Below are 12,391 nucleotides of genomic sequence, written 5' to 3'. Positions count from 1 at the left end.
ATTCAGGATATTGGAATTCCAGAAGGCCACAGACACTAAAACACTGCCAGAAGTAAACTGAACTACAGCGCCCCCTGCTGGCCGAGGGGAAAAGATACCCTCAGCGCATCTACGAAACACAAACTCGTTAAAATGATAAACCTCTATACGATCTATTCTTTAATAGTTAATAATCAATGACTGATAGTCTTCATCTTTAGTCGCAGAAACTATTTCACTAAGAGTGAAATGAACCGAGTCGGCCATGACAGCATCCATCTTTGCTCCAAAGTGTATCAACTGCAGGAACCGGAGCTGCTGGTCTGCAGGTTGGACAACCGTTAGTTGGAGAGGAAGTCTGTGCACGAAGAGAAAAGTATGGAGAAAGTGGAGGTGTGTCCAAGCAGGTTGGAACAGGTGGAAGACGGTTGACGCCGTTGAAGGTGGGATGTGTGACCAAGGGAAAGGTGAAGAAGACTGTGGTGACCGCAGCCATGTTGTTGGTTTAGAGACTCTGATCCAGAGCTGGAGGCAGCAGAGATGAAGATGCTGAGGTCCTCTTTGGGACCAGGATGGGTCCATCAGAGGAACAGATCATGGTGGATGTTCTGGAGATCCATGCAGGGAAGCAGACGGAGATGAACAATGATGATGTTGGAGAAAGGGTGCTGAGGCTGGAGATTCCAGGAGGACCAAAGAGGAGGTTCATGGATGTAGAGGAGGAGGACATGAGGGCAGAGGATGCAGAGTAAGATGGAGGATTCTCTGTAGCACCCCCTAAAGACATCACAACCTTGACCATGCAAACGGACCACCGGAGTCTCCTTGTCTGCTGAACCGTTATGAGATCAGTTGGGGTTCATGAGGGGGACAAACCTAGAACACGCCAGAGGAGCTTTTTTAAGCAGATCTAGAAAGAAAAAGGTCTAATTTCATTTGGTTGTGAATATCTCTACAGCCTACGACCTAAGAAGCAGAGTTTTTCTTGACATCGTTGCTGCTAAACATTAAACGGGACATAAAGGGGCTGCAGTCTGAAGGAAACGCTGACGGATGAATGCGGAGAACTCTAACCTCTCATTAACGTCTCCTTTCAGTTTCCATTCATGCAGACTCACAAAACCAACAGAAATACACAAACATTGTCGATTAAAAACGTCCATGAATGAAGTACTTTGTAAAAACAGGATCCGGGTAGATGTTCTTGTGAAGCAGGAACCCTGAGGCCATCAGCTGACCTTTGCTGAGGAGCAATCTCTTCCTCATCCAGACACCAGAACAAAAATCTGTTGGTTCATGTTCCTGAAATGTCTGAACTGGACCGTTCTGCCAAAGATCTGCAGTCTTTCTCTGATCAGCAGATCGTCACTAAAGCTTCAACAACGTTATCACTTCTAGAAAAAGGCACACGTAAAACTTCTGAATCTACACTTTTCCAACAAGAAGACAACCTGCAAAGAAAATCTGTTTGGTGTTTGGCCCCTAAAGGCTGAGATTAAAGAGCTGCTGTCCATCAAAACTAAAGCCAAACGTTTATCACCTGACAGTCAACAGGCGTCCATCATTCATCACAGGATTTACATTCTGATGATTTCTAAAAATGCCCCAACATTTTTCTAAATGGCAGCATTTCGGTTGCTTTCATCTCCATAGCAGCCATTTGGTGTTTTTGGTCACATGGGAAAAAATGTGCTTTAATAACATTTTTACACTGAAAATATCTATGAATATCCTATGTTTGTTACTGCTTTGTATCCATCAATTTAGGTTTGTAGAGCACTTATAAAAGCAGAGGCAAATAAAGTGCAAATATAAATATAATAACTAAACAATATCCTACATCAAAGAAACAATAGAATTAACAAAAGCAACAAGCTGGCCCTCTAGATTTGCTGACTGCAGTTAAACACCAGAGTGAAGAGATGAGTTGTTGTTCTGGCAGAGCTCACAGACAAGACGAGAACCTTCCAGAGTTCAGGAGCTGCAGCTGAAAAGGCTCCGCCTCCCCGAGTCACAAGCCGAGTCCGTTTAAAGAGTTTGATCTCTGGATCTCAGGACTCAACGTGGACGATAAACATGTAGAAGCTCTGAAAGATGCTGAGGTGCCAGACAGTTCAAACATTTAAAATCCACAAGTTAAATCCTGGAAAGAGAGCCAGTCAAGAGAGCGTGATGGGCTCCCACCGTCTGCCCCCCCCCTAAATGGGCGGGCCGGTGAATTTTGAACTAGCTGGAGGCGGGAAAGACGGGAATTTAGGCTTGAAAGCGCAGTACGAAGGGGAAATTATGAAAACAAGGTGAAGTGCTTTTTACCGACTGGTTAATCTGAATCATGCGAGTGTCTGACGCTGACGGCGAGCTTTAGAAAGGCCTTTAACGGGGGGGCAGAGAGGGGCAGCTGCCCTCTGAGCTCATCAGACCCTCCTCTCATGAGCTGTTCCAGAACTCCTCTGATGTGTGAGAAGTAGCTTCAAAACTGCATCTAAATCTGCTGCTCCGTCCTCTCAGTGGTAGATGTGCAGCAGCTTCCCTTCATTAGCATGTGATGAACACATGACAGCAGTGAGCTCGGAAACTTAAAAACCCCGGTTATTTTTACCCTCTTCTGTCAGCAGCATCGCTGGCAGCGGCTCCGGCTCCAGAACAAGCCCATTCTTTAACCAGCAGCCAAGCAGGGTTTGTCTGTCAGCAAACTATTCATGTTCTCAAGCTCAAGAGTGTTCTGTGCAACGCTGCCAAACCTGCAATTTACATACAACACGTGTTGGGCTGGTGGCGAGGAAAGGATAATGTATTCTTCTGGTTGCAGCACTCTAATTTGTCATTATGGCAACAGTAGGAGAAGAGCAGGATAACAGCAGCATCCCATTAAAACGGAGAGGCTGCACGCATGACGTCCCGCAGAAAGGGATTTCCACCACACTGAGGGGGAAAACTACATATTGCTTTTCAAACATGGAAATCAGCAGCCGTTCTGATGGGAGACGACTCCGGAAGGACCCGCTGGAGAAGCTCTGACTCTCGTCCCTGTTGCAGCTCTTAAAGGAGAATCCGCCTGCTGAAGGAAACAGGTGTTTCTGGGGGGGCGGAGCTACTCACACACTGATGTAGAGATGGACAGACAGGCTGATTTGTTTTCAGGGACGACCATCAGCAGCCGACGAGTAACCGATTTTTGGAGCTGGTGTTCATTTACAGTCGAAGTAAAAATATCGGCATCGAGATTTACAATAAAACAAACGGCTGACTTTGTTTGAAAAAAGGAAATAAAGCAAATTAAAAGTGCAGGGAGTAACAGGCTCAGCAGCAACTTCTATTAGGTTTTTTTTTCCTAGTGAAATAAAGAGTTACCTGAAAATAAATGAAGTAAAACTTCCACGTAAATGAAATCTCTTTGTGAAAACTTGAAACCAAAAGAAAACACTGGAGCTTCTCGTTGCAGCGTGTCGTATATAAGGTCAATAAATAGCTCCCTGAAGTTTTATCAAGCAAAGAAAACAAAGTTCAATTAAATTGAAGAAAAATGTGACATCATCAGTTAATATTTTAGCTACCCAAGCAAGACAAAAGTTTTGCAGCTTCCTGCCTTTGGAGAGTAAACCACACAGACACGTTAAATCATCTGTTTTCTTTGACCTTTGGCTGGCTCACAGTGAACCGGAGGTCGATTCCCCCGCGACCTCGTCGTGGATGCGCTCACTCTCGACTGATGGTCGCACAGGAACCTCCATGCATAATGGTAAGTTGCTTGAAGCGCCATTTATGTTGGAACTCTGCAGAGGAGGGAGGGGCCACGGTGATACCCGCGCACGGAGCAGCTGAAGGGCCGGGTTTCATCTCATTATGGGGGGGCGAGCGTTGGATTAACGGCGTTATAAGACACCGACGTTAACGCTTTACAAGTGAGAGTCCTGAATGCATGACCATTCACATCACGCCGTGCAGGAGACAGAGCGGCGCATTTTTCACACCCCTTGAACCTGGGAGGGCATACAGGTGGGGGCCCCCCCTCCCGTCGACTTGTCCGGCCTGCTCCTCCCGGGTTGTTTGCACTCGTGTTTCTCCCGGTCCAGGCCTGGTTAACATTTAATCCTGCGCTGACAGATACAGGCAGGAGACTGTCAAAACGCAGCGCCATCCCATAATGAAATGTGAAGCAGCCCGAGCCACCAGCGGATGGGCTGCAGACAGCACGCGCGGCAAACACGGGCCGGGTGTCTTTAATGAGCTGTCTGACTGAACACAGCCGTGTCTTTCACCTCCCTGACATGGCTGCAGCCGCAGAGCCTGTCAGCCAGGAAAAGCTCAAAGCTGGAACTGCAGCAGGCTTTAAATAAAACATGGAAATGAATCCTGACACGTTCTCCATCACAGCCCAACACCAGCAGGCGGAACAGGAGCCCCGCCGCCGCCACCGCCGCCGCCCGATCCCCGGCCCAATGAGATAATCGATGAGGAATTACATGACACCCAGGCGAATGTCCCCGATTACTCCCACTATGTCGACAAATGAAGCCGGGCCTTTGACATCCACACTGGAGACCATGTGACTCCAAGAGCAGAGGGCGTGGCTTCTGCGGCACGCCACAAACCCGTTCCTTCACGTTGGCACAAGATGATCCATCAGAACCGTGAGGAACAGCTGTGAGGATGACAGAAGCCCTCAGGTCCAGTCCCAACATGAAGGTTCCTGCTCCTCTGCCTGAGCGTCTGCTCATGTTCTCATGAACGTCTGCGGTTCTTCTGCAGCTAAAAGCTGAGCTTACTGATGATCAGGAGCTGCAGGAAAACGAAGATTTAAAGTCCAAATCGCCCCTTGAGCATCAGCTCGGTGGTCTGACGCCACGTTATGTGCCCTGGGACGGAAAGGTTCGATTCCACAGCCCGGTTTCTTAAAAATACACTTCCTGCTTGATCTTCAGCATCAAAGGTAAAATGTGTGCGTGTGTGTCTACACTCACAGACGGTCAGAACCCCCCCCCGCACACCCATGACAGTGAGGTGCTGAGACCCCCCACCCCCCTGCAAAACCGAAGTTTAATGAAGTGACCTTTGAAAAGGCATCGCTAATCCAGTCACATGAAACAGCAATTTATGAGGGGGAGGGGGTTCATTTACCAGCAATGAGCATCTATCAATCATGATGACGGGTGGTGGGGGGGGCACTGAGGAGATGAACTGGGAAGAATTAGGGGAGGAGAAAAGAAGGAAGATGGGGAGGGTGCACTGGGTGGTGGTGGTGTGGGGTTAAGAGAACTAGCTTTGATAATACAAATGCCTTCTATAAGGGGGGGGGGGGGGGGGGGGGGCAAACAAGGTTCCACTCTGCAGGAAAGCTTTTCCAGTTTCAGGTACGATCACTGCATGAGATCACGCTGTTGAGTGGGCGGGGCTTCACAAAGGACCTGTGCATTCATGGCTTCAGGTGTGATACTCACATTTTTCCAGTGCGTCCATCGCGGCCCCCATTTCTGCCTGCTGGATACTGGAACAGAGAAATGGAGACATTTTTAGAAACCCCCCCCTCAGAGGAACCTGGGGGCTTCCCAGACTGGAGCTTCTTCGTGAAGCTGAGGAGGGCGGGGCTTAAGTCTCAGAAACGCAAAAAAAGTGAGTCGTCAAAGGCCCCCCCCCCCCCCCCCCCCCCCCCCAATGAAAGGCCCCTTCTTTACAAAAAAGTGTGCAGTACCCCCCCATGGAACACATATCATCAAATATAGAGTGACTCCCCAGCACAGCGCCTCCTGCAGGCTCACTCACCTCGGGCCTTTGCCACAGCCGATGCGCTCCCCCTTAAAGTAGACCGCCACCGTGTACGTGCGGGCGTGCGAGGGCCCCACCGTCTGAAGGGTCCTGCAAATGTACACGAGGGAGGGGGGCACATTGAGAAATAAAGCACATAAAGCTCCAAAGAGGACGTGGACGGTCAGAGACGGGGTTTTCAGTTACAGCAAAACGCCAGGAGGCCGTCCGAGGGTGGGGGGGTGACGAATTTTAAAGCCTCCCACAGTCCCCCCCCCACACACACACTCATCTGCAGACAGCAGGATAAACGATGACGCTGTGGCGCACTAGAGGAGCAACAAGGAGGGAAATCCAAAGGTGTCTGTGCGTCTCTGCTCATTAACAGATCAACTTTAGAGCAAAGAAAAACAACCGATTCCAGACCGCTGTCCGTCATGCTGACATCTGCAGAAACGGCCCCGCCTCCAGCTGTGACTCCGCTAAATTATTCAAAGACAATTTACTTATTTCAGGAGAGCCATCCATTTTTTATGCTCGGTGGTCACTTATGACACTCCATCAATAATGCAGAGTCCTCTCACTTACAAGCAAACACCAGAGCGTCACTTTGTCCAAACGCTGACGTGACGATGCAGGAAGTGATGGAAGCGTTTTCCTGTTATGACACTTCCAGATTCCAGATGGAAGGTCGCTCCGTGGGGTCACAGCTCTCCACCACAGGTAACCCGATGAAAGCTGCTCTGCTCCTCCATAAATAAACAGATGATAGTCGAAGAGGAGAAAAGCAGGAACAAACACCAGGCCAGGGAGTTAACCATGAACAAAAACCTCCAACCGCCATAATGCCTCCGGATGACCTCCTTTTTTTTTGGTCTTTTGCGGATAGAAAAACTGTCAGTTACCATGGCGACCAACACACCACAGCGAGCGGCTCAGAAGCAGTCCATCCAGAGATGCTCTTTGACTTTTTGCCAAACACGAGGTCTCTCTGGACATGTTCACGACAACGAGCCAGACTTTTACACAGCCGCTGCTGATGCTCAGAGGCGCCATGTTTTTCCCTCCGAATGTGCTTAAAGCGCGCGTTACGCTCGACCTCTCCGAGAGGAGGAGCTCAGGTCGGGATGGAGAGCCTTTCAGGGACAAACGTGTTTATGCTGGAGAGGAACAGCACATCGTTAAAAAAAAAAGGCAGGACGCCGACAGAAAACAGATTAAAGAATCAAAGAGGGACCAAAGCGGAAGAACAGAAGCCACAAAAAATACAAAGAATAAAAGAAGGACAGTTTAACAATCCCTCTTTACTGTGGTGGAATTTGACTTGACTACAGAACACAATGAATGCAGGAGGAGGTCACACACGGTTAGATGGTTGTCAGTCACACTAGGAATGGACTTTTTCCTTCAGAAATGTCATTTTTATTCCAGCAGATGACAGGAACTTTCAGGCTTTACTGTTATTTTTGCTGTAAATCATAAACATAAAGTGGGTGGGGTTATATTAGACATTTGCTTCCTCCCACTAACTTTCATAGATCAAATTCTATTTGTTACATATGTCCATGTTTGATTAGGAGTAATTAGAATAGCATTATTGACATTTGTACGAAACACTGACTGTATCACAGAACTGGACTGACTCCACCCAAAAGAAGGCCGTCTCTCACACTTCGGACGTCGCCATGTTGGAGCCAGACTTTGTCAGTGAGCAGTGATTGGTTTGGTTTGGGGGTTGTCGTTTTTTTGGTCCGCGTTTCTATGGCAACCACTCTCACCATTCAGGAGTGAGCTTGTTGGAAGGCCACACCCCTACCACTTGAAAGCAGAGCTTCAGGAAATCTGTCAAAGGTTTTTTGAACGTTGGACGTGGGGGACAGCAGGCTCCACCTACTTTTATTGAGACGTCGGATTGGTCGGTTTATGACTTGAACGACAGAAAAAATATGACAAAAACCTGGAGGATTGTTGAGAACAAAGGTTTCCGATCAAGAATGGTTCTTTTGACCAATAGAATGAGTGACAGCTGGGTATTTCTCTGGAAACGTCAACGCGATTTTGGGCTATGGAGCCAGCAGGTACTTCCTGTTTTCACATATATCGGTTTGTTTCTTTTTCCTCTTTTACTTTTGATTTTTATTAATTTTTTTACTTTGTGATCATTTCATTTTCCAATCTAAGTTTCATTTTTCAATGTATAGATACATATTTTTTTTGTCTTCTTTACATTTTTTGATTGCTTCACATAAACGTATTCCAATTCCAAAAAGCGTTTATGAGTTCATTTTCAGAGCATGCAGTTGCGTCCCTTTCGGTGCAGAGACTGTAGTGTAAATAACAGATGAGGGGATGTTTGAGTCTACTCGTACTCATGTAGAGATAACTGTCCTGTTGATAAATCCCGGTTCCACCTCAACATAGCGGGTAGCAGCGGCTCTTACTTGTAGAGGGGGATGTCGGGCTCCTTGCCCTCGGTCCTCAGGGTCAAACAGCACTGCTGCAGCTGCGATTTGGGGTCGTTCCAGTCCTGGTTCAGAATGAACTCCTGCAGCACAGAAACATCATTTTTCCTCGGGGCTCGCCGATGCTTTTATTTCACTCTTCTCCACGCTTTTACGCGCTCCTTTTGGCCCGACTTATTTGCTCTCCATCATGTGGAGTACAAATCACAGGCTACTTAAGACAAAAGCCAATCCCAGGCCAGAAATAAAGCGTCTGGGAGTCTCCCAGGTGTGCAGCCCTGATACATTTCTCTTATCCAGCAGGGACTTCTAAAAGCCCCTCCATTAACGGGGAAGCAGGCCTGTCATAAAAAGGCAGACTTTGAATCCAGAACTGTCTGCTCCTATTAATTTTCTACAAAGAGTGCCTCTGCTGCCTGCGCTTCCCCACTCTCGCTTTACTGCTTCCACCCCTCCATCTCTACTCTTTTTGCTTCTGTGCTTTGCCTCCCTTTGCCCTCCATTCCACTTCCCCCGTCTCTGGGGGGGTCCGCCGGCACGATGTGTTAAGGGATGCCGGACGCATCGGTGCGGACCCCTGAAACAGAGGACGGCAGCGCTCATGTCCCTGATTCTGACTGTTTCCATGGAACTGAAATGAAGCAGCGCAGCGTGGGACACTGGAGCTTCCAGAAGGCAGCGAGCAGACGCGCCGGCTGCTTCACAACTTCTCTCTTGGAAGTGGAAATGAGGTGCGCTCTTGCAGCGACCATGACACAAAGCTCAGCTCCTCCAGAGTTGGGGAGTCTCCCTGGAGAGGAGCACCAAGACAGCAATTAGCATGGCATATCAGACCGGAGCAGCAGCTTCACAAGGAGAGGTCCATGCTGTGTGTGTGTGTGTGTGTGGGTGTGTGTGTGTGTGTGTGTGTGCGTGTGTGTGATAGTTAGAAAGCAGCTCTTCTCTCCAAATCTGGACTTGGACACTTGAGGATAAAAAGCCTCTCTTCAATTTTCACATCTGACCACAGGAGCTCTGACTTTCTACTTGAGCAGCACTTCTTCGGTCAATGGCGAAGCTGCGGCGAACAACATTAACGCGGCGACGCCCGTCTCTGAGCGGCTGCTTTTTCCATTAAAGACGTCTAAAATAGCAGGCCAAGCTGCTGTACAGAGAGCCATTCAAGAGCCAAGTACCACTTGAGGGCCTGCATCGATTAGGGCTCGGCCATTAGCTCCCTCCTCATCGTCTGCTCGCACCTTTTCTCTTCTTCATGTGCTTTGCTCAGCGACTCATTGATCAAGGTGCAAGTGGGGACTAGTCATCAATAGGTGCTCACCTTCAGCCGAGGGAAGAAGCACACGTTCATGAAGGTGTGAACGTACTCCAGATCTTTGTCGATGTAGAGAGCGGCGATGAAAGCTGCAACAACAAAAGAGAGCACTTATAAAAATGATGCCTGACAATCACTGCTGCCTCACAGCATAACCAGCCTTCTGGGGGGGGGGGGGGGGGGGGGGGGGGGGGGGGTCTACTGTGTGTCCTGTCCAGCAGCTGAACACAGATTATTTGAGCCCTCTTGCCTTTTGACAGTTTCTATTGTTAATGTGAGTTTTTGTCATTCACTCGACCTGAAAAGCAGTAGTATATTTGTAAAAACTCCTCCTGTGTTTGAAACTTAACCTCATTTATGTACAGTTTTTCAAGTTTTGGACCAGACAACACACATTACACAAACACACGTCCACACACAACTAAAAGTAATAAACACACACCAATACAACCACACGCATCTACAAAACAGCACACATGTCCACCTATACGAAGGCGAAAATGTGTGTCCACCTTCTCAACCCACGGAGATGGCGTCTGACCATCAGGACGTGAAACCTCCACTAACTGAGTGGGAAGGAGCTCGTGGGGGAGGCTGAGCGGCACCAGCTGGAGATAGTTGGGCCTCCCTTCATGCACTGTGTGGAATCTGAAAACTTGCTCCTCAGCAGGGGCTGGACTGTCTCGCTCTGGAGTTGGCCGTGGCGAGAAGCAACAGACTGCTGTGGGTTTGTTGAAAGCCCTCCAGCTTGGTCGTCACGTGCTGAGGGTCATCACGCCTCCAGCTCTGGGACAAGTCTTTTACTGTGGTCGTGACTTGAGAACAGAACTAGCAGGACAAAGAACCTGGCCTTCTTGGGGTCTCTGTGAGGGATAGTAATGTAGCTAATGTACTAATATTGTAAGTATTGGACTGATTGGATCTGAACCCGAGTGTTGTTTCGCTGTTGGACTTCTTTTTCCAATTATTACCCTTTAAGTTTCATTTTCATTCAGTGATATAGCATTCAACCCTGCCTTTTTTTGATCCTGGTTACTTTCACATCTTCTCATCTCAATCATAGTATTTCCTGTTGTCTACAGACAGCAGAGTCACAGCCACACCAGACAGCAGGTCGGTGAAGAGTGTGGTGCACGGGGACACCGGTCTGGACGTACACTCCAGTAAATCCGCCAGAGTCTTGGTCCGCAGCGCCACGGGTCGCTTGGTTTTGTCGTTGGTGATGGCAAACTCCTGCATGCCCAGCTCCTCTGCCACCTTGGCCTGTGTGCGGTTGTTGACCAGAGAGCTGCGGAGGAGCTGCAGACAGAGAGGGGGCGGAGTCAGGCGTCAACGTTGTGGCGTAAGAAAAGGACATTGCATGTCAACAGAAATGCTTCCTATTACAGTGGAGGCCCCACAGCATGCCAGACTGTGGAACTGTAATCAAACACAGTTGAATAGGCCGTTTTCCAAAAACAGAAATCCATTTCAACCCCCCCCCCCCCCCACCCCCCACCCCTGACTCTCGGGACCGCTGCACTCTCTGAGTGGAGGCTTTTACGGGAGTGACGTCTGTGCAGCTGCAGAGATTTTAAGGCTGGTAGGTCCCTGCAGGCCCGAGCGCTCGCACTCCCATCGGCGGGCTGCGAACGCCGTCTGATGGCCGCAGGAAGTGCACCTTCAAAGTGTTTTGGAGCCGTCATGAAAGCCGAGCAGGTTCAACGCTTCATTTTACAGACGGCTGACAGGGGAAAAAGAGGCAGACAAAGACGTGTTTTGATTGAAAACCGATGAACAATTCTGTCTCATGACAATACCCATCACACACCAGAGCAGGGGGGGGGGGGGGGGGGGGTTACAGACTAATGGAGGAAAATGTCCCCATGAGCACCAAAGCAAACATGCAGCTTCTTCCGACGTAAACAGGTGAAAGCAGAAGCCCAGATCTCAGCCTGCATTGATATCACTGTCGCACCCCAACATGGGGGGGGGGGGGGGTCTCTTTACTCTTCCTTTCCCGGAGTTTTCCCTTCAGAGCGGAGCTTTCAGGAAGGCTGGCTTTAAACAGGACACTAAGGACCTCTGATCCTGGCTGAGTGTTTACCGGCAAACGGGTCAGCATCACGCCTCCTCTCTGAGCTTCCATCCTCTGTGAAGAGCTCTCAACCGGAAGGATGCTGGCCGCTCCGGCACAGCAGAGGATTCTGCAGTCAAATCCGACCCCCCCACCATCACAGTGCTCATGAAGAGAACCAACATGAAGAGAGTTTTTTAGGGTCATTTCTGTTTTAATATGAGAGTCAATGGAGAGTGGGTCATTTTTGCCCGCTGAGACATGAAGGGGGGGGGCTGGTCTCCCTCCCAGCAGCTCAGAGCTTTTACTCGTCCATCTTCATAGCATCTAAAAATCGCTCGTTTGTTTGTTCTCAGAGCTGGTTTGTTGTTTGTTGATCAAAGTGCAGAAAAGTAAGAAGTCTGGATCCAAATGTGTTTATGAAATAATGAATGGATCTTAAATGAATAGCTTTGACGCTTCACTGATACCATGAAGGCCTGTGATGTAGAAATGAAAGCTCGTCTCATCTAACCTAAAGAAATTCTTTGGAATATGTTCAAGAGAAACCTCCACATCTTTTGTGATCTTGTATAGAGTTAGATCCTATAGATCTCTAACTTATAAAACTCTTAAGCAACATATTACGGTAGGTTATACAAATAAAAGAAATATTGTTGTCTGTGTGAATTTACGTCCAAATCGTGTTTAAAAGCTTTTTTTTTTCAGTCATTTATTGGATTTATATTTCAGAGAAAGAAAAAAGTCGGGGTTTAAAGGAGGTTATTTAACTGCTGGAGTCAAATTATGAAATAAAAAGGATGAAATAAAGACAAAAGCTTCTTTTCTTTTTCAGAGACA

General features: G+C 48.3%; 1 protein-coding gene across 9 annotated transcripts in view; it reads right to left on the bottom strand.

Moving 5' to 3' along the window:
* The window catches only part of drosha (drosha ribonuclease III), a 99,866-nt gene that overhangs the window by 6,186 nt on the left and 81,289 nt on the right, over window positions 1-12,391 (bottom strand). For all 9 annotated transcript variants that reach the window (XR_013652168.1, XM_078938599.1, XM_078938595.1 and 6 more), the window contains 5 exons: window positions 10,653-10,794; window positions 9,502-9,584; window positions 8,163-8,266; window positions 5,740-5,832; window positions 5,418-5,464 (listed from right to left, as the gene is read on the bottom strand). Coding sequence is in view for 8 of the 9 variants with exons in the window: in XM_078938599.1 (XP_078794725.1) it covers window positions 5,418-5,464; window positions 5,740-5,832; window positions 8,163-8,266; window positions 9,502-9,584; window positions 10,653-10,794 (469 nt within the window). In the remaining variant the exon portion in view is untranslated. The remainder of the gene's footprint in view (window positions 1-5,417; window positions 5,465-5,739; window positions 5,833-8,162; window positions 8,267-9,501; window positions 9,585-10,652; window positions 10,795-12,391) is intronic.

Source organism: Oryzias latipes, chromosome 20, assembly GCF_053564925.1.
Source record: "Oryzias latipes strain Hd-rR chromosome 20, Olatipes_Hd-rR_3.1".
Taxonomy (NCBI): domain Eukaryota; kingdom Metazoa; phylum Chordata; class Actinopteri; order Beloniformes; family Adrianichthyidae; genus Oryzias; species Oryzias latipes.
The sequence above is the reverse complement of the archived record's forward strand: the minus strand, read 5'-3'. Positions and strand labels throughout refer to the sequence as shown.